The 23,089-nt window shown below is 40.8% G+C and overlaps 1 protein-coding gene across 1 annotated transcript; it reads right to left on the bottom strand.

Moving 5' to 3' along the window:
• Window positions 1-6: 6 nt before the first annotated feature.
• SDE2 (SDE2 telomere maintenance homolog) lies at window positions 7-13,647 on the bottom strand. The gene is made up of 7 exons (XM_082612071.1): window positions 13,456-13,647; window positions 7,200-7,317; window positions 6,084-6,195; window positions 5,588-5,757; window positions 4,460-4,574; window positions 2,248-2,755; window positions 7-342 (listed from the first exon to the last, which is right to left on the bottom strand). Exons 1-7 carry the CDS (start codon window positions 13,627-13,629, stop codon window positions 121-123), a joined length of 1,419 nt encoding a protein of 472 aa, XP_082468197.1. The 5' UTR covers window positions 13,630-13,647; the 3' UTR covers window positions 7-120.
• Window positions 13,648-23,089: the final 9,442 nt, after the last annotated feature.

Here is a 23,089-nt window from a genome sequence, read left to right as displayed (position 1 = left end):
TTAGAATTTGGTTATTAAAAAGTCACCTTTAATAGCAACAAGAATAATGCCCAAGAGTCAACGTTATACAGGTTGTAAGCGCTAGCCTATAAAGACACAGGAAATCAGCTCCGATGAAATTCACTTCCTCTTCCCTTTCGAAGGCTTGGCAAATAAAGCTGGATCTATCTGTTCCTTTGCCAGTCCTCTGACAGAGAAGAGCCTCGCTGCCCGCTCCTGGAGAGTGCCCCCGCACTTCAATCCCCGGGCCGTGAGTTCACACTTGAGCTTCTCCAAACCCAGCAACTCCACTTCTGCAACAGAGCTGAACGCCAGTAAATCTACAGTTTCCTGACCAATATCCTGAGAAGAAGAAAAAGAAAGAAAAATTTTAAATAGGTCCATTCCTCTGAATAAAACTTTTTTCAATTGTCATCGACCTTCTGTTTTTCAAGAAATCTTCATTTAATATGCCATATCTTACTACTGAATTGTAATAATCATGTTATTCTCTACACATTGTCAACACATATAATTAATAAATATTAATTTTTTTATCTATATACTTAGAAACAAGTATTCAGAAGAGTAACAAGTTATAGAATTTCTGAACAGATTCTTAATATTACTTTTCTTTTTTTGATTTTTCCAGTAAAAATTCAAACAGCAAAATGTACCTCACCTACGCCCATACTATGACCAGAGAAAAGAGCAGCACCCTCTAAAGCCTCATTTTAATGAGATTCCTATGCCTGTGAATCTACTAACCCCATAATCCTAAGCTTTCTATTTTAATCAAATAACTGTGATTATCAAAGTTCTCACTTATATAACTTGACAAATTTAAATGCTGTTCAAAAGACTTGCAACTGTTCTATCCACCAAGTACCTTTATAGACTTTTAAGACAAAATTAAATACTTTTTTTAAAATTAAATACTTGTAATGACAGGTGCTCTGCAAAGAATGAAAACATTCACCACCTAGGGTTTTTTTTAAAAAAACATATTCAAAGGTCAGTAATTTTCTCTCACAGCAAGTTGTTTTTTAAAAATATTGAAGAGCTCTAGGGACAAACTATCATTCTAGGTGATCTTTAAAAAAAAAAAAAAAAAAGTCCATTTTGTTAGATTTCTGGAGTGAATCTTGGCTTCTTTATATATGGCCAAATCCTAAACCACCACTTATGTGTCTTTGGAGAATCACACATGGTTGTACATGATTATTATGAATACAACAGCTACAACTACATCAAGAACAAAATTTCCACAGTTAAAAGCTCAAAGATTGAAAGTCAAATCAGGTTTTATTCTATTTTCCTTTCTTCATTTTTCCAAGACTTTGGTTAGGATAAACTCCTAGCATATATGAGTAACATAAAACATAAAAGCTACATGCTTGTAACTCCAGTTGGTGTAAGGGTCAATTTAAAGCCCTTAGCATAAAAAATTTCACTATCTTCCCTAGAAAGGGCAATATGTGCATTTTTGCTTATTTAACCAGCACCAGTAGGGAAGGTGCTGGTTAAATAAATAATGATAGGCTTTGTGTTTACCAAAGAAGCCAAGTAGTTCAGGTTTCATCTATCCTAAAAAGCAAATCATTAGACTGAAGAGTAAACATTAAAGATTTTTGCTGGAAGTAAGTCCATTAAAGGCAGCAAATAACTAGTTAAGGAAAAGCATGCACAATGAAAATAAATTTTTAAAAGGTTGAGTGTGGGGCTTAAGATTTAATGATAAATTAAAAAGGAGCTGCTCCTCTTCTACAGGAAAGATCTTCACATCCAACTGACAACTGTGTTCAACAGTAACTCACATGAGAAAGAAAAACTAAGTAACTAGAAATTTAGAGATAGGAAATAAGCACATTTTATCAAAGCTAAAAATGCCATCTATCATAATATGCCTTATTAGTGCATGTGTTATTAAGAAAGAATAACAATACCAATTAAACTATAACGTGATATATATCCAAATTCAGAGGTATTAAAACGTGAAAAACGTGCACATAGAATTGATGAAATATGGAACCAAGGACACCACCTAGTGGCAAAATAATACCAATTCCAGAGCTTTAAAAAAAAAAAAAAAAACTAAGGATTTTTCGGGGGAACATGGCAAGCTTCACCATCATCTGTACTTCTGATTATTAAACAAGCCTTTCCACTAAGCAGCTGATGGGAAAAAGCACATCTTTTCATTTTAACGACTTACTACAGAGATTAAACTGATTTGGCTTCAGACGTCAACCCCCCAAATTTACTTACTGTGTTTCCTGACTGGCTTTCCTCCAGCTTGGCAACAGGTATGTTTTCCCTGTCTCCTCCAGGTGCTCCCTTGGCAGCTCTTTCCCCATCAGTCATTTCTTTGGTGTCCTGCTCCTTATTCAGTCCAACTCCAGCTGCTTCCTTTTCTAAGGGTTCTTTACTCTCTGCCTCATTTTTCTCCTGGGTTTTCTCTGTTTCTATAGCCATCTTCCTTTCCATGTACTCCTGGGTAGATGCCTCTCCCAGCTCAGCAGCATACAAGTCTTCTGAAATACCATTCCCAGAGTCCGTCACAGGGGTCTGTAGTTTTTCTCGTGATCTAGAGTCTGCACTCAATACTCTTGCCCGCTGAGAGCTACTAGGAAATTCGGCTGCCATCTCAACACCATCACTGCCATTTCTGGGAACATGAAAGCTCATTCCTGAAGTACTAGGTGCTTCTGCACTGTCATCATCGGAGCTCTCAGAGCCAGATCCTTCTGCAGTCTCTAGTCCTTCCATGCCCAACCTATTAGAAGCAACAAAAAGGTTTAACACCATTTACAGCTTCTACTTAAAAAAAAAAAAAAAAAAAAAAAGAGTTGCAGTTTGTCCAGGAAACAGACTCTGAATAAAGGTATCAGCTAACTTGAGATGGAGAGTAGGTGAGTTTCAGAACAAGATATTCCAGAGGTATAAAAGGAAAAAAAACTTCAGTGAGACTGGAAGCAACATGCCAAAGATCCAACAGGATCTCCTTTTAAAAACTGTGACTCTCTTAAAACAAACTGGTTTTGCTTAAAACTTTTTTGCCCAATACTGTATGAATTTTAACTGTTGGAAATTAGATAAAATAATAAACAGTTAAAAGAAAATCCTGGGAATTCCCTGGCGGTCCAGTGGTTAGGACTCCCAAGTTTCCACTGCAGGGGGCACAGGTTCGATCCTTGGTCGAGGAACTAAGATCCCGCATGTCACATGGCACGGCCAAAAAAAAGGAAAGAAAATCCTGTTTTATTCATAATTGCCCAGAACTGGAAACTACCCAAACCTCTAACTGCTAGAGAATGGATGATAAACAAATTGTGGTACAGCCATACCAGGCAACAATACTTGGCAATAGAAAGGAACAAACTACTGATACATATAATACCATCTGTGGATCTCGAAAGCATTACTGTAAGTGAAAGCAGCAGACATAATGACATTCTGGAAAAGACAAAACCATATGAACAAACATCACACCAGTGATCAGGGGTTGCCAGGAATGGAGGTGGGGGAAGAAAATTAACTGCAAAGGGACACGTGGGAACTTCTTAGGGTGATGAAAATATTCCATAGCTTGATTTTGGTGATGGTTACATGACTGTGTATTATAAAATTTTAAAAACTTGTACAACTGTTCAAAAAGGGTGAATTTTACCATATATAAATTATACCACAATAAACCTGGCTTGAAAAAAAGAAACCCACAGGAAATACTACTATCTTTTCTCTCAGGAACATTTAATTCACATTTCAGAAAGAACACAAAAAATTCTATGCTGGACTCACAGAGTTACATGGTGTTTAGTTAATAATTATCTTTCTATCCCCAAAGGGGAAGCCAACAATGAAACCAAGATCCATTTGCACTTATCATATTCTAGAACTCGGCCCAAGGGAACTGAGCTGGTAACCAGAGGACCAACTGGGAAGGGTGGGAGAACTGTAAGAAGAATGGATAAGAAAAAGTATTGTTGTGCTTTTCACCTGCAAGTGCAAAACTGGTGAAGAGAGGTCTGGCAAAGTGACCAAAGACCTCAGTGATGACTACGAAAAACCACAGAGAAAACAGAACAACCTGGAAAGTAAAGCCATGGCTTCCACCTGGAATTTCTGAAAGTTAACTCTTTCAACACCTAACAGTAATTCAAGTATAAAGCTATTTTTATGTGATTTTCCACTGTAAGGAAAAAAATTATCCTTTAGATTCTATGAATGGCACTTACGGCAGAAACCATTACTAATGTATACAATGTGAGAATCACTGAAACCTGAACTGAAGCACTCTGGAAAATTTCTGAGCTTCCATCAGACTTTACTTAAAAGTATATTTATTTCAGGTAGATAAGAAAAAAATATAGTAGGTAAGTTTCAGAACAAGATATTCCAGAGGGATAAACAGAAAGAAAAAAAAATTTTTTTCTTCAGTTCTCAAAGATCTATTTGAAATGAAAATGAACATACTTACCAAAAGCATTTCCTTTTCTCTGCACTGGCTGCTTTGTCTGTTTTTGATTTGTTAGGCCGTTTCCGACTCTCACGGATTTCTGCCGATACCGTCTTGCTGGAGGCAGCCTGCATACCTAACCAGACATTTTAACAACTCAGTTTCTGCTATCAGGACTAAGTTCAATTAAAGAATTTATAAATAATCTGAATTGCAAAAACAGCTGCAATCTAAAGCTCTAGATTTAAATTTCTTAACATACCAAAAGTTAATCCAGTTAAAATGAGACTAATCTCAAATTTACACAGATTTAAGATAAGCACTCTGGCTCTTGAACCGGATTTTTTTTTTTTTTTTTTTTTTTTTTGCGGTACGCGGGCCTCTCACTGTTGTGGCCTCTCCCGTTGCGGAGCACAGGCTCCGGACGCGCAGGCTCAGCGGCCATGGCTCACGGGCCCAGCCGCTCCGCGGCATGTGGGATCTTCCCAGACCAGGGCACGAACCCGCGTCCCCTGCATTGGCAGGCGGACTCTCAACCACTGTGCCACCAGGGAAGCCCTTGAACCGGATTTTTAAAGCACCATGTCCAATTTGTAATTTTGAGGCTGACAGATTCATACCTATCTCTCCTCAAACCTAAGGATTCATCCCCTTGTGCTTGTAATTTGCATACAACTGTCTTTCCCTTGTTATGCCATAACCCTTTTGATGGAAAGACTCCTTCTTATTCAATTGAATGCACGATAGCCCTAGCATAATGCTTTGGATGCTAAAAACATAGAAGTTAATGAAAATCATTCTCATTAAAAACCGTGTTTCAAAAAAGGGACCTAAAACTGGATGCAAAATGTTGGGGTCTAGGCACCTCCTGAAGACTTAGCTTATTCCCATGAAGCACAAAAAGTATTCTTACCTGGGGCCCAGGAGCCCACAAAGTTCAGGGGTCAAGTATGTCAAATGTTGTGTGAGTGTGTGGGTTTTTTCCCTGGGTTGTAAGATATACTGTATTCATTACTGAGGGGAGAAATTCCACAGCTTCATCAGTTTCTCAGAAGTCTGTAACCCAAAAAGGCTTAAGAACTGCCCTCTGTGCGGAACAGCTGGCTCCAGGGACGCCTGCTGATGGCACTAAGGAATCCTCATTCTCACCTCGGAGGACGGAGTCCTCCAGACGCTCGGCCATCTCATGGCACTGCTGCTGGTAGTCGGGGCTGGTGAAGCAGTGCCTGGGTTCTGCAAGCTTCCGCTGCAGTCGTTCCAGGCGCTTTTGCTCCCTGTCAGCTTCTCGCTCGGCTTGTTGTTTTACCCATTCAGCCATTCTGGGGATGGGAGAGACGAGATGTAACTGAATGGCTATACTATACACATGTGTTTTGATACATAAAACACCCCACCCAGACAAATTACTGCACTCTTGTTCATACTGTGATATTCCCTCAGAAAGGTGTGCCATGCTTCCTACTAGCATACGGTTATGGACTTGACTAAAGCCCAAAGGTAATGATTAAATTACAGGAAAGGTAAATCTGATAACAACAAATTAGAGCATAAGTATTTCAGGTTTACATTTCTGATATGCATGGCATGTGTACAATGATAGAAAAGTATGATTCTTAAAAAAAATAAAAACAGGTGGGCATCTTACGCTTTTTCGTGATTGACATCTCGCAGTCTCCTTCCACTGAGATCCCGGCAAGCTTCTCGATTGGTTGTCTTCTCAATCTGAGCACCAAGTGCTCGGAGCATAGACCCAAAACCTGAGCGAATATGTTTGGAGAAAGCAGGTTAAAAAAGTGTTCAAGGATGGACAAAAGCCAAATTTGTGAAAATAGTATTATATCACAAGACTACAAGTGATCTCTACTTTCTTTTCAGTTTTAAAGGAAATGTACATCAAGATTCTAACCCAGGTAGCAAAGGTAAGAGTACTGATAAACTTGATTCAATCTCATGCTTTTTACACTTCCTCTTATACTTCTGCAATATTGTATCAATACCTGCACCACTGGGCTATTTTAGAGGGCTTTACCTAGTGCCAGAAATCCCAAGATTCCAAGATTAAGAATTTTAAAAATTATATGGTGAGATTTTGCAAGGAGGCCATTTTAAGCTGTCACTGGCTGATACGACAAGCTTCATTCTTACTGACACAATTTCCAACAGCAGGATGATTAGAATCTGAAATGTTAGCTCTTTGAAAACCAAACCGAATCACCACAGATTCTGAGAAAGCCTAAGGATTATATGTTAGTGCATCAGGAGAAATACCAAGAACGGTTCATATTCAGTTTTTGCTCTTGTAGTTTCTTTTTTCTCTTCTAAGATGAGTTACTACAACCAGGACCTTAATCTACCTCAATCTGTAAATGGTTGTATTTCATAAAGTGACTTTACACCTCCCTTGGAACTACAATAACTAGGCAAAAATCTTGAGAAAAGCACAAGGAGATTTGATTGTTTTGACACTCGTCTGCAAACTGGACAGAGTAACAATCACCTCTCTTCATCTAATCCTCCCTAGAGCTTGAGAGCCTAGGGTGCCTAAGAGTGATCCAACTGGAGAAGGTGGGAATTTTATCATACGGTATCTACCTCAAAAAGAATAAAAGAGAAAATATGCAAAATGAGATAAGCAAACAAAGGATTTCACAAGGCAAATCGAGGCTGGTACATTACAGACACCAAGGAGTTTGTTAATTTAATACATATGGCTACAGAACGCAGATGTGTTACAACTAAGCCATCAACATTCGTGTCCTACCTCCTTTTCCACCACGAAGTCTGGGTTCCAAACTGTAAACAGCTCCATGCTGCACTGTGTCACTGGTGTTAACGAGTGATCCATTGCATTTCACAAAGTAGCATTCCACTGGAATATCCTAGAGAAAAGTTCGGGGTTTTTTCAATGCTGTTTATGAGACAATACAAGTTTCTTGCAGGAAGGGACCTAGCTTATCTTTTTATTACTCCAGTTATAAGGAGATACTGTGTGTTCAATTAGTATTTGTTGAATTGCAAAAATGGAAACTACTAAAAGAAAAAACTCATTTTGTATGATGTATGCTAGGTACGATTTCTTCCTAATACTTAATCATGATATACAGAAGAACTTTCTGCCTTTTGGGTGAAAATTAAAACTGCTCTCGGGACTTCCCTGGTGGTCCAGTGGCTAAGACTCCACACTCCCAGTGCAGGGGGCCCAAGTTCGATCTCTGGTTAGGGAACTAGATCCCACATGCCACAACTAAGAGTTCGCATGCCACAACTAAAGATACTGCATGATGCAACTTAAAAAAAAGATCCCGAATGCTGCAAAAGCCCGCATGCAGCAATGAAGATCCCATGTGCCGCAACTAAGACAGGCACAGCCAAATAAATAAATAAATGTTAAAAAAAAAAACAAACCCAGAAACAAAAAACCGCCTTTTCTCCTTCTCTAATAGGAAATAGGGGTCAAGGTAGAAGACTATTCAGTGCTCAGATCTAGTAACTCTGAAGGTCCCATTTCCTCTGACTTTTTAAAACAGGTAGTATCAAGTTGAACACTGAGTGGCCCCAAGTTTAAAAGTGACATCTTGGGGCTTCCCTGGTGGCGCAGTGGTTGGGGGTCTGCCTGCCAATGCAGGGGACACGGGTTCGAGCCCTGGTCTGGGAGGATCCCGCATGCCGCGGAGCGGCTGTCCCCGTGAGCCACAATTGCTGGGCCTGCGCGTCTGGGGCCTGTGCTCCGCAACGAGAGAGGCCGCGGTGGTGGGAGGCCCGCGCACCGCGATGGGGGGTGGCCCCCACTTGCCGCGGCTGGAGAGGGCCCTCGCACGGAGATGAGGGGCCAACACAGCCATAAATAAATAAATTAAAAAAAAAAATTTAAAAGTGACATCTTGAAAAGTGTAGATAGGGATAAGAAGAGAGGAGAGGAGGAAACAAGAGTATGATTTTTAATATACTACCTATATAAGCTTTAACAGTTTTAGGACCAGCTGGCAGTTGGTGCCTCATCTCTTCTGCCAGCATCCCCCTGAGTTCCAGCCAATCACTGCAGAAGCCCAAGTACACTCCCCCAAACCCACTCTATGTATTTCAAAAAAATTCTCAGATCAAATGATGAAAAGAAAATATAAAAACTGTAAGTCTTTCTAAACAAGTTTCTAATGCCATAAAATGAGACGAGAGAGGAGTATTCTCCAAAGTTATATGGAACTTAGGAGGTTGACAATTAAATCTGCAACAAGAAGAAAAGAGAGATCTAAATAGGAATAGAAAAGAAAAATGCATTGCCGGCAACTTCCTGAAGTGGAAACTATGAACATTCATTCTGAACCACATCATACAGCTATTTCAATGGGACCCATTCATTCATTCAGCAAATATTAAGTACCTACTATTTGCCAGGTACTTTTCTTTTTTTTTTTTTTTTGCGTTACGCGGGCCTCTCACTGTTGCGGCCTCTCCCGTTGCAGAGCACAGGCTCCGGACGCGCAGGCTCAGCGGCCACGGCTCAGCGGCCACGGCTCACCGGCTCAGCCGCTCCGTGGCATGCGGGATCTTCCCAGACCGGGGCACGAACCCGCGTCCCGTGCATCGGCAGGCGGACTCTCAACCACTGCGCCACCAGGGAAGCCCCTGCCAGGTACTTTTCAAGTGTTGGAATACTACCATGAATACTACAGTGAATATAGATCCTGCCTCATGAAGCTAACATTCTAGTGGGGGAAGACAAATAATGAACAAATTATGTGTCATGTCAAGTGGTGATATGCAGGGTAAAGGGGATAAGATATGTGGATGGGTGTGGTGGTAATCTATTTAATATATATATAGTCAAGGAAAGCCTCTCTGATCAAGTGACATTTGAGTGGAGAATTAAAGAAAGTGAGAGAATGAGCCATGTGACTATCTGGGGGAACAGCATTCCAGACAGAGACAAGAGCAAACGCAACAGGAATGAACTTAAGAGCATTCAAGGAACAACACAGCCAATGAGGCTAGAATGAAGTGCACAAAAGGGGAGTGATAAGGCCTTCAAAACCATTGTAAGGACTCTGGATGTTACTCTGAATAAAACTATTGTAGAGTTTTGAACAAAGTGAGATCTGAGTCATGCTCTTAAAGTATCACTCTAGCTGTTAAACTGAAAGTAAGACTATAGAAGCAGAGAGATCATTGAGAAGCTATTGTGATAATCCAGGTAAGAAATGAAGGCTATTTGTACCAGGGCAGTAGTGGCAGAGATGATGAGAAATGTGAGATTCTGAGGATACTCTGAAGGTAAAGGCAACAGGATTTGCTAATGCTCTGGGTGAAGGGAGTGAGATCAATAGAGGAATTAGAGATGATTCCAAAAATCTGGTTTGATAAATGGGAAAATGGAGTTGTCATTCATTAAGAGGGAAAAGGAAGTTTGAGAGAGAAAATTTGTCTCATCTCAGATATTTTACTTTGAGGTGTTCATTGCACAGCCAGATGGAGATGCCGAGTAGACTGGTGGCTATACAAGTCTGGAGTTTGGGGAAGAGGTCTGCACTGGGGAGTTACATTTGAAAGTTGTCGGCATACTGATGATAGTTAAAGCCATGAGTATGCATGAAAGCACTGGGATGAGGGAGGGGCCCCTCCAAGATTAGAGTTCAGGGTGATGAGGAGGAAGCTGTAAAAGACTGGAAAGGAGAGGTCAGTGAGGTGGAAGAGAACTGAGAGTGATATCTGGACAAGTGAGAAAAGTGTACTCCGGCGGGGAATGGTCAATTGTGCAAACTGGCACTGACAGACAAAACAAGATGAAAACTGCAAACTGATCACTGGATAGGGCAACACAGAAGATACTGACCAGTATGACAAAGAGCTGTTCTGTTGGAGTGATGGCAACAAAAAAGCCTTACTAGAGTGGGTTCTAAAGGAGAAAACTTTTATGTTCAAGAATATTTTTTTATAAAGAAAATCAGAGAAAATAAGGTGATAGCTAGAAGGGATGTGGGCTCACGTTTGCGCACTGGTAGGAATGATGCTGTAAAAAGGGTAAACACTGGAAAATACAGGGGAGAAAGAACTAATGTCAAAATAAGTCTTTCAGTAGGTGAGGGGGAGGGGTTACTGTACAAAGTAGAAGATAATTGCAAATTATTTGTAAAATAATGACAGTTCATCCACAGTAACAGACAAGAAGGCTGAATATACAGCAGGTACCTACCAGAGGCACCAGTGTGACGATGCAGAAATTCTCTCTTTACTGCTTGAGTACAAAGTATGGTCCTTGGGATGGAAGAAGTCTTGGAGATTTAAAGAGAGAAGATGTGAAAAAGTAATCTAGGAGAGTGAAAGAGTGATGAACTGAGCAGTGCCTCTCAACCCTTTTCACACCATGGTATACACAAATGATATGTGGATGACACTCTAGGGAAAATGAGCAAAGCTACTGAAGATGTGAAGATGTGTTGAGATCCTGGGTTCTGTCCAGCTGCCCAAGGACTACTTAGATCAATATTCTCAGCAGTCCTGCAACCCAGTGGAAGCATGCTCTGGGTTAGAGAAATACAGTAGAAATGTCAAGCACCACTAAGTTTGGTGTTTATGAATTTGTAGTGAGACTGGTTTGCGTGATTAGTTCCCCTACCACAGTCACTGCCCAGATGCCAGGTAAAATAGGTGGAGAGTTGGATTTAAATTGACTGGAGTTTTCCCAGGCAAATATGATACCAGGAGACAGGAGCAAAGGAGCTCAGGCTGTATGCAATGATGTGATTAACATGAAGGACTATTCTTGCCTATAAAATGCTGTCCACTTTAAAGAGCTGTAAAAATTAAATGAAACATGTAATATACCTCCTATATGTTTAATGTTTATAAATTAAAAGCTACTTTAGCTTCTTTTAATATCTTATATATCCAATGGGTATGGTATTTCTAAAATCCTAAATAACTTTAAAAGACTTTAACATGAAGGCTGAAAGATTATACATCATGCATCATACTTCATTTCCAAACAGAACTGCTTATTTAACGAGACAACTGATGAACAAAATTGCATTTTCTACTTGTTAAGATACTTGTCAGTTAATAATCACTAGTAGAAAAAAATAACAAAGAAAATTTACAATCAATTTAACTGTTTTTAACCATTATAAAGCATTTCAAGCAGAAAGTATTACGTGTGTCTTAGGCCAATCAGCCGAAGGCCACCAGAGACAACATATAGTTCAACAACTCAAATTTCTTGACTCACTACAAGAGAGGGACTGCACACCAGAGGAATCATGAGGTGTCTCACCAACAAATAAAAAGATATAGTTACTACAGGATTTGGGGCAGATGGAATTTAGGTAAAATTTAAATGAAACAATGTTTTGAGAGGCTCACAATAAAGCAGGGCTGTGTGTATTAAGGGTCAACATCAGGTCTAGACTGTGAAGGAGATCCAGGCTCCTCTTTCCTCGGAAACTACAAAGTTAAGATAAATGTGGAATGTTGTGTCCAGAAACCCCTAATCTGAAGCTCTGCACCTGGGAAATCAAGAGTGCTTCTCTACATCAAAGTGACTTAGATTCTCAAGGTAAGAGTGGGATGCTTCTTACTGATAAAACTTCCAACAGCAGTTTATTCTTATAATCTATGATTTTTGAGGTAAGGTTTCACAAAGACTAAAAAAGAAGCAGACTTTCAAGGAAGTCATTATGACATTTCATCACTGTACCATGTCCTTGGGAGAAACACTGTTTCCTATTAACTTTGCAGCTAGCTTTATCTGTGTATTATCCCAGCCTGATTTTTACTTTATCAGGTAGAGCTAACACCAAATTTATCATGTGTCAGAATAGTTGTTTTAAAAGGCATAAGCATGAACTTGAGCTATTTTTATTCGTTCCAGTGTCTCATCAAATGCCCTTTTATAAGTTTTGTGTTTTTGTTCATATTTGTCACGGCCATGTGTCTTAAGTATATGAATGAATCCATTCGTTTATATTTCTTGCTTATTTTAAATTATTTTTTCCAAGACTCCTCATAATTAAGATCTTATTTTTTTCTGGTCTCACTTTGGATCAACTGTCAGTAAGTCTGAAAACTGGTCATCAGATAAAAGTTATTTTCAGAGATATTAAAATCCAACTATTTTGGAAAATATTTCCCCATTCAGATGGTAAAAACATTTCTGACAGTTTTTAAACTGGACTGAAGTCTAGGAAGAAAAATGAGGAAACTGAAAAACCACATTATTTGCAAACAGACATTGCTTCTTCATGGAACCAATCCAAGTAAAGATTTGGTTTAGACTGCAGTGTTAACGTGTTAATAGGAGATCAAATGTCAAAATTAAAATTAGATTCATTGGGACCAGCATATTCTTTAAATAACTGAATAGGTTTAATATCTTATACTTGGTAAAAGCTTGCTTACTTGATAATTAAGTAAACCACACATGTAACTTTAGAAGTCAATGACAGGTTTTCAAAAATATGCCTGGGCAAATCAGAGCATGATAATGATTAGTGAAAACATCTACATGACAGGCCCTAAGAATCATGCCCTCGACATGACCTATGTGAGTGCTTGGCCCCGACCAGTGACCAGATAAATCCATTTCCTTCCCAACCATCCTTTGGCCTGGGTTTGGATATGACATACTTCTCTAGGTTGGAGCTAAGAGGGTTGTGTTATCAGTGGACAAAAAATGCACGTCACATAAGCACAGAGCGAACGTAAGGAAATGAGCCTTAAAAATCATCTGGTCCAACTGCCTCATTTACGGATGAAGAGAATACCAAAGTGTATTCTGTTAGTCCAGACTGAGGGCCGGACTAAACGCCCGTGAGCGGAGGGGTTTTTCTCCCTTCTGTGAGACAAAACCACCACAAAACAAAAGCAAAGGCAGGCCTCAGCATCAGTTTGAAGCACCTTTAAACCCTAACCCTCAGCCTCAAAAACTGAGAACCCCAAAGAACAGACGTGCCCCCGACAGACCCTCACCGCACCTAATCCTGCCCCTGTCCTGCTTTCCCATTCCTTCCAGGAACCACAAACCTCACCTGATCTTGGCAGTGTCGGTGGATAAAATCGCGTACGGAGCGCGGGGCCAAGGTACACCACACCGCCTTGCACCCGAAGCTGGGGCCCCGAAGCCACACCAGGGCCGCAGTCTCCGCCATTTCACCCAGTCGCCGAATCTCAAGACTCCCAGAAGCGCTAAGCGTCACCACCATCTCGGCCTATCTTGATGACGTTGAGCTCGCCCTCCAGCGCCCCGCCCCTCACATCTTCCGCTCATCCCGTTCCTCCCCTGGGGATAGTCACGTGACTTGGGACGGCCGAGCCTGCTGCCTGGGGGAGGGGAACAGGAAGAGCCTGGCAGAGGCAGATAAGACCGCGGAGCACCCGGGCGAGGCGTTGCTAGGACAAGTTGCTAGGGCGGGGCTCCAGGGACTCTCTATAAAAGGCTAGCTCTGGGTTAGGTTTCGAGCGTTCTGGCTGTAAGCGATAAGTCTGTAACTAAGTACCTCCCTGTGCCGCAGGCTTTGGCCCTTTTCCTCAAGCCTGTGTAGTTATTTTTGGGTCGCAGGGAATCGTGGCCTGAGAAGGCGCTGCTCCCTGGGGGCGTGAGGAGGGACGCTTCAGTCCCGGAAGTGGTTTTGGGGGGCTGCTTCCTCGGCTCTGGGGAGCTCCCCCAACCCTAGGGGCAAGGGAAACAGAGGTCGGGAGGTTTCTAAACAACAGCCCTGGGCGGTTTTTTCCTCCCGGTTTACCAAGCATTCTCTTCCTTTGCGGAAACTGCCAACCTCTCGGTTTCTGCCAGCCACGCTCAGTTTATTCGTACTTCCGCCTGTTTGCGCTCTGCGTTAGCTTCACTTCAGCTCTGTTTTCAAAATATTTCACAGCAAGTGGGCCCTTGTGAAAGGCAGTGGCAGGAGTGACGCTTATAGAAATGCTGCTTCGAAAAACCCTGCCGTAACTTTAATTCCGCACCATGGAAACACACTCGCACACATTTGCATAGCCTAACTTTAAGGCTCTGGGAATCCGAAGGAGTCCCTTCATATTTAATATGCTGAGATTATGGTATTTCTAAAATCCCGAAAAATATAAAGGCGAAGAGTGTGAAGATAGGAGGGTTCTTAGGAGATATCTGCGCCTGTTAAACACAGATATATCCGCCCACAGAATCGAATTCTCTGCCGCTCAGGTACTTGGCAAATGAAACTCTGCTGAAGGGAAAGCAACAAAAAAATTCAGAAATCATTTTAACTGTGGCGGTATGAACAACCATAAAATTTCAAGGCCTCTGAAGTTATAGACTCTGTTACCTTTATTTCACTTACACAGGAGGAAAAATGAGAAAGTGCCTCCATGGGGGTGCCAGGAAATAAAGAAAAATTACACAAAATAACAAAGATGCGGTGCTAGAGACCAGTGTTTTGCAAAGAGGGTGACATGGTGACCCTGGAGTCAGTAAATGTCTCACTAAGTATGTATCTTTCTCATAAGCGAAGCCCACATTGTTTATTACTAACTAACATTATATCTAGTCCTTCCAAAACCTGAAGTCTGAATGAAATTGTTCACTCTTTATCCCTTTGTTGCATTTAAATTCCTATTGTTAAAAAAATCCCAAGTATTGAAAAGGCGTTTGTCCTATAATACATGAAATAACGATTATTAACTTTTCAAAGACAAAAATCTCCTGAGCAGTATATAATCTGTTGTTAAATCTTTACAATAAGCACTTAGCACTATGACACACACAAAGTAGACATTAAATCAATATTAGCTGGATATTTGATGAATTACTAAGGTAGTAAGTGTAATTATTCCCAATATACATCTGAAGAGACATAGCTTGCACTAATAGGACGCTTTCTCTCCTAAGGATGCAGATTCAACTTGGGTTATCATTACTGAATACATTTAAATAATGAGGAAATTGATGTACCTAAGGTTAGGGCTGTGGCCAAGAAAACAGTGCACATCAGTGGAAAAAAATCTAGAAACACAGCTGACTGGCTGGATGGCTGAGAGTGTGTGGTGGTGTCCAGTAGACGGTGTTGTGTGGCCAGGCTGGTCAGTGGTTATGATAAAATAGAGATAACTGCTGCCATGTTTCCCACCTCAAGGTGTTAGGTAGGGAAGGGACAGGAAGACACATGTAGGGTTGTGACACTAAGTGGTGAGGGGGTGGGGGCCTAGTTCCTCTACTATCAGAAGAGTGTAGCTCTGCTCTTAGAACTGTATTTGGTGTTCTTTCCAATAAACCACACTGACCTTGTTTCTGCCCATCTTCTCCAAAAGATTGACTCTAGCTACACATTTGCTTTTTGAAGACTGGTTCCACCACCACGAGAAGGACACTGTGAGAACATCCTGAGGCAATGGGGAATATTGTTCACTGTCAGGAAATGAGAGCACCAGACAACGTTTGTGTGGCAGCCCATGACAGGGGCTCAACTGAGTCTGTAAGAATAGGAAGCAGAGCCGTACAGCTCTGGCAGTTTTCATAAATGACAGCAAGGCTCCTAAACTAGAGAATCCACAGACTATATCCATGTGTGACATGCAAGTCGCACTTCTGCGTTTTCAGCCATGTTCTGTGCTCAGAGAAGACGAAAGGAGGTTGTTAATGCCGTCTTTACGACAAAAGACAATGGAACAGGATGACTCCTCCAGCGCCACAAACACAAAACTGCTCTAGACTCCCCAGTTGGTAAGTGTCACCTTGTAGATGGCTCCCGACCCAGGAACAATGAGGTCAGCTTCTAGGATGGAAAAACAGCTTCTGGGTAAGAGCTGTGTAATCCACACTGGGTGGTGGTTGGTGTGGGAGGTGGAGCCTGAAGCAAGCACCCAAGATGTTTGGCTGCCAATGAAGGCACAGCTCCACCCTCCTTCCTTTACTGGATGGAAGAAAACAGGACCCGTCAAGGGTGAGATGGAGGTGAGAGGTAGAAGAGGTTTGTGTTTAGCTCTGATGATGGAAAGGGTCTGGAGAGGGCAGAAGAGGAGAGTAGGGTAGAAGCGCAGAGCAGAGATAAAAAGCTGGACCCACAGTCAGTGCTGAATGTAGAAGCCCACCTCTTTGTAGTACCAGCAAGAAGAAAGCATCTCACTTAGGGTGGACTTACATCAATACATTCTGTCACTCCTGATTGCCCTAGATATTACCTTGTTTGCATCATCATGCCAACAGTAGTTTCCAAAGGCTTATTTGGTATCATCATTCTTACATCACCATCAAGTAATGTCATTACATTAAAAATTTCTGCCGTGCTGTGCTGTTCAGTGTACTAGAACTATAAAACAAAACTGGCAAAGCACCTATCTTCCAGAAATTTACTATCTCAGCACTGGAATTTTTTCAACACTGAAATTTAATTTCTCTCTAGTCAATAGAAATCCACAATCCTTTATGAATTCTGTGTAGCTAAGCCTTTCAAAAGGGGATTTTCCTGCTGGAGAAGTGATAAGTCTTTGGGAGTATTTTTTCCTTTAATTAGTTGACATTAGAGTATGTCCACTACATTAGTCAGTGTTCTCCAGAGAAACAGAGTCAATAGGAGATATGTGTGTGTGTGTGTGTGTGTGTGTGTGTGTATACAGAGAGAGAGAGAGACTTATTATAAAGAATTGGCTCACACCTCGTGCAATTATGAAGGATGACAAGTCACAAGATCTGCAGGGCGAGTGGGCAAGATGGAGACCCAGGAGAGCTGATGATGTAGTTCTAGTCTGAAGGTCAGCAGGCTCAAGACTCAGAAAGAGCCAATGTTTCAGTTTGAGTTTGAAGGCAGGAAAAAGATGATGTTCTAGTTTGAAAGCAGTCAGGTAGAAGGAATTCTCCCTTACTGGGAGGAGGGTTGGGCTTTTTGCTCTATTCAGGCCTTCAACTGATTGGACGGGGCCCACCCACATTAGGGAGGGCAATCTGCTTTGCTCAGTCTACTGGTTCAAATGTTAATCTCATCCAGAAACACCCAGAATAACGTTAGAACAAATATTTGGGCACCTCGTGACCCAGTCAAGTTGACATATAAAATTAACCATCTGAGAGGGAGACGCAAGAGGGAGGAGATATGGGGATATATGTTTATGTATAGCTGATTCACTTTGTTATACAGCAGAAACTAACACACCACTGTAAAGCAATTATACTCCAATAAAGATGTTAAAAAAATAGGGCTTCCCTAGTGGCACAGTGGTTAAGAATCCGCCTGCCAATGCATGGGACACAGGTTTGAGCCCTGCTCCAGGAGGATCCTACATTCCCAGGAGCAAATAAGCCCGTGCGCCACAACTACTGAGCCTGCACTCTACAGCCTGTGAGCCACAACTACTGAGCCCACGTGCCACAACTACTGAAGCCTGCGCGCCTTGAGCCCGTGCTCCACAACAAGAGAAGCCACGGCAATGAGAAGCCTGCACACCACAATGAAGAGTAGCCCCTGCTCGCCGCAACCAGAGAAAAGCCCACACGCAGCATCAAAGACCCAACACAGTAAAAAATAAAATAAATAAATAATTTTTTTTAAGATATTAAAAAAATAAATAAAAAATAAAAATAAAGTAAAATTAACCATCATGTCCACTAACTGGAGTTATCTTTAGTAAAGAAATAATCTTCACTATTTAATTTTACTTTGCACCTGAAGAGGAAATGTTATGTGGTGAATAGAGAGACTGAGAAAAAATCAGATGTTTCTTACTCCCCAGAGGTTTCACTGTGTGAACTCAGGAAACTCATCTGACTGCTCTGTGTATCTGTTTCTAAATAGCTGAAGAACTACACTACAACTGTTGTTAGAATTTATCTTTGTACTGCAGGGTGTGGTCAAACTTCAAGTGGTGAAATCCTTTGAGATTTTTTGAATAAAAGGTGTTGTACCTTATTAATTAAAATGTCAGGGGTCATTGGGCAACTGAATTAGGATTCTAGGTTAAGTAAATTAACTAAGTTTATTTTAATAACTCAGCTGTCTGCCTAACTCACCTACCTAAGAACACATTTTTTAAAAGTAAAAAATAAAATAAGCCCAAAAGTCTCTACACAGCTAACATCTGTGAATTTATCTCATAACATCCTGGACTCCTTTTTTTATCCATTAATTAATTTATTCATTCATTTAACAGATATTTACTGAGAATCTACTAGATGCCAGGCACTGATCTAGGCACTGAGAACAAGAAGAGGATAAGATAGACAATTCTTCATCCCAGAGAACTTAGATTCTAGTGGGACCATAGAGGCAGAGAATAATACATTTAATTACATGAAAATGGAAATGCTTCTAAAGGACAAAAGATGTCACCAGCAAAATGACAATGCTAGGAGAAGATACTTGCAATGCACATAACCAAAAAGGATTAGTATCTGGAATATATAGAAACGCTTCCTAATCAAAAAGAAAAAGACAGACAACCCAATAGAAGAATGAGCAAATGATATAGAAAAAGAAAGCCAAATAGTCAATAAACATGAAGAGATTTTCAGCATAATTTGTAACAACAGAACCCTAGACTCTTTTTGTTTTAAAAAGGATTCTAAGGGAATTCCCTGGCGGTCCAGTGGTTAGGACTCGGCACTTTCACTTTTGTGGGCCTGGGTTCAACCCCTGGTCAGGGAATTAAGATCCAGCGAGCCATGTGGCGTGACCAAAATTTAAAAAAATAAAAATAAAAAGGATTCTAAGAAGAGTGGTGTTCTGCTATGCAAAATTAGTAAATTAATATGAAGTAAATTCTATGAAACAGGGAGGCAAGAATGAAGAGCGAAATGGGGGCTGCAAGAGTCTGGTGTGGGAACAAGAATGAGAAGTAGTAGTTGCTGGCCAGAGTGATATAAAAGACAAAACTAATGCCAGGGAAGATTTGGAGAAGATTTTGTGATGAGTCAAACAGTGTGACACACCACTATAGACCATAGAGATCTTCCTATATCACAGTAGAGTGAAAGTCTTGAAGGAAAGTCTCAGTTATGTGGAGTGTACCCTAGTTCAGATGACAAGGTGGCATGATACACATTTTAGAAAAGATCTACCCAAAAGGTAGAATTTTGAAAACTCATGAGAATATAGGTTAAACTCTAGCAATAAAGAAAACTCAGCTATCCAGAACAGTATGTTTCCTGAAAGCTCCAGATGTGAAAGTCTTAGCTGTTTAAGCTCTCCCCACAAATAACTTTTGTCTTCTAACATATTTCAAGTAGAGGGTAAGACAGACTGCTTTGTGTACAAATAAAAAACTTTCTCCTTGTTACTATAATATGACAGTGATTTCAACACATAACTTCTCTTTTAATTACCCAGTGCCTTGAAAGGCAATCTGTGCCACTCTGGGTAAGAAGATAAGGTTGGAAATGATACAAAAATTCTCTCATTTTCCATAAATTAGTAGAGGGCTTTCCTTTGAATATTTACTAAAAACCTACGACCCATGTATCTGGGCTAAAGGATTCATAAAGGATATGACATGCATATTTCTCCTGTAATCACTGTTGAAATCCTCTGGACCTTGGAAGAAGGAGAGGAGTAATGCATATTATGTGCTGCTCTTAGGAGATGCAAAAAACTCATATACAGTCTTCAGGTATTAGTGTTAAATTAGAGCAGTATTTCCCAAAGTGTGTTCCATGAAAAGCTAGGTTCTTACAATGCACTATTATAAAAGAATTCCATTTTCAAATAAATTTGGCAACACTCACAGACCATATGCTGGCTCCTAGAGATTCACAAAGTTCATTAACATGATAAAAGCCCTGAGAAATTCTGTTATCTTTGTTTAATCCAATATTTCACAAACTTATTTGACTATGGAACTTTTCTAGATACACCTATTTGCTTGCCCTAGGATTAGTATTTTAAAAAGGCTGAGGCAGAAGTATCGTTAACTGTGGGGTTTCTTTCCCCCCCACCCCCAGTTTTATTAAGATATAATTGACCTACAGCACTGTATAAGTTTAAGGTGTACAGGACGATTTGTCTCACATATATTGTGAAACAATTACCACAATAAGTTTAGCTAACATGCATCAACTCATAGAGGTACCAAAAAAGAGTTTTTTCCCTTGTGATGAGAACTCTTAGTTAGGATCTACTCTCTTAACAACTTTCAAATATACACACAGCAGTGTTAACTACAGCTATCATGTTATACATTACATCCCTAGTGCTCATTTACCTTATAAGTAGAAATTTGAAGAGTTGACCACCTTCATCTACTTCTTCCACCCCACCCCCTGACCTCGGCTGACCACAAATCTGATCTCTTTTTCTGTGAGTACTTTTTTGCTTTGTGTTTTAGATTCCACATGTAAGTGAGATCCTACAGTATTTGTCTTTCTCTGTCTGACTTATTTCACTTAGCATAATTCCCTTAAGATCCATCCATGTTGTTGCAAATGGCAGGATTTCCTTCTCTTTCATGGCTGAATGATATTCCATTGTATGTATTCCACAACTTCTTTATCCATTTATCCGCTGATGGACATTTAGGTTGTTCCCATGTCTTGGCTATTATAAATAATGCTGCTATGAACATGGGGATGCAGTTATCTCTTCAACATAGTGTTTCCATTTCCTTCAGATATATTCCCAGGAGTGGAATTGCTGGATCATGTGGTACTTCTATTTTTAATTTTTTGAGGAACCTCCATACTCTTTTCCATGATGGCTGTACCAATTTACAATCCCACCAACAGTGCACAAAATATCCCTTTTCCCCACATCTTCACCCGCATTTGTTTTCCCTTGTCTTATTGATTATAGCCTTTCTAACAGGTATGAAGTGATATCTCATTGTGGTTTTGATTTGCATTTCCCTTATGATTAGTGATGTTGAGCCCTTCTCATGTACCTGTTGGCCATTCATATATCTTCTTTGGAAAAATGTCTGTTCAGATCCTTTGCCCATTTCTGAATTAGATTATTTGGGATTTTTTTCTTTTTTTTGCCATTGAGTTGTATGAGTCCTTGGATATGAACCTATGGGGATTCTAAATTTAAAAAAAAAAAACAACAGAGGGGCTTCCCTGGTGGCACAGTGGTTGAGAGCCTGCCTGCCGATGCTGGGGACATGGGTTCGTGCCCCGGTCCGGGAGGATCCCACATGCCACGGAGCGGCTGGGCCCGTGAGCCATGGCTGCTGAGCCTGCGCGTCCGGAGCCTGTGCTCCGCAACGGGAGAGGTCACAACAATGAGAGGCCCGCGTACCGCAAAAAAAAAAAAAAAAACCAGAGACGCTGACCACAAAGGCAATTCCTCAGGGTATTATAGAGCTCAGTTCATTTTAATTCATAAAAACAAACACACTTTTTCCCTCCACACACTATCAAAATCCGCTTTACCATATATATTTTTTCTAAATTGTTAGGACCTATGCTGGTGAGCTAAGTCTTCTTTCTGCCTCTTGGGGGATAAGGTAATAAGTGAACACAATGACATTCCTTGTCCTCTTCATGCCCACATGAAGAGTCAATAAACACAAAGGAATTTACTGTGTCAAGATGAGCCTCCATTACCTTCATAGTTCATACTGGGGATTTAGAGCCCTGCAGTGTGAGTGAATTGTTCAATTCAATTTAACAACCGCTTATTTCTTACCTCTTAAGTGCAGGAGAAGAGAAGGGAGAGGAGGGGACTGGACAGAGAGATACCAAAATAAAAAAGTTAAGGGCCCACTCTCCTGACGCTCTAAAACCGTAATAAATGAAAAATTGTTCTTAAAACAGCTCAGCCCAATAGATGCTATAATAGGCATTCTAACAGACAAACACGAACTACATCCTATAGGCATATAGGGAAGAGAGAGAGAAAGGCAAAGAATTTGAGTTTTGAATGGCTATGCTATGTATAGGCTGGTTAGGTAAACACACACACACACACACACACACATGCACACACACGCACATGCACACGATAGAGAGGCACAGAAGAAGAGAGCACAGGGTTCAGGACTGCAAGAAGTCTGAGTTACTGCAAGAGCATGCAAGGTGGGGGAAGAGGGTGGAAACCGTAGAAGAGAATGGCTGGAGGGGTGGATAGGGCTTTTAACTCCAGGCTGAGACATCCAGACCTCAATCTTCAAGGAAGGAGGGAGAGACCACAGGAGATTTTGAACAGAAGAAACATGATCAGATCTATATTTCAGAAAAATAAATCTGGGGAGAGATCAGAGGCATAAGCAATCACAAGAGCCACCCTTGACTGAGTAGCTCTCCCTACTGATAGCTGATTCCACAGCATCAAGACCTACTAGTCGGTCCTACATTAGGCTGTTGCCAAGGTCAAAGCGGCCTGCAGGCAGTGACAGCGAAAAGAAGAGAACAGGTGGGAGACACGGAGGAAGCAGAATGACTAGCTGGTGCCCTGCCTATTCCCCATGATGTGGCGTCCTCACAGAGAAATCATAGAGAAACCACCATCTAGAAGAGAGATTATCATGGGGGAAGAAACAGGAAGACATTTGGTGAATCGTGAGCATCTTCTTCCTGCCTCAAGATGGCTGTTGAGTGCTGAGCAGGGAAACTCAGGGACTCGTTTCCGTTGTGTCTTTATCTTCAATGCACTTCTTGCCAGATCCCTTTTCTTTGCCTTTCGTTTTACATATATGGGTTCCGTGTGCAGCCTGTCAATGTCCGTGTTATGAATTCATAATGATATTCTGTTATTATCTACATGAATC

This window comes from Mesoplodon mirus (assembly GCF_964341445.2).
Source record: "Mesoplodon mirus genome assembly, chromosome: 3".
Classification (NCBI taxonomy): Eukaryota; Metazoa; Chordata; class Mammalia; order Artiodactyla; family Ziphiidae; genus Mesoplodon; species Mesoplodon mirus.
Note: the sequence above shows the minus strand (reverse complement) of the source record. Positions and strands in the feature narration are given on the sequence as shown.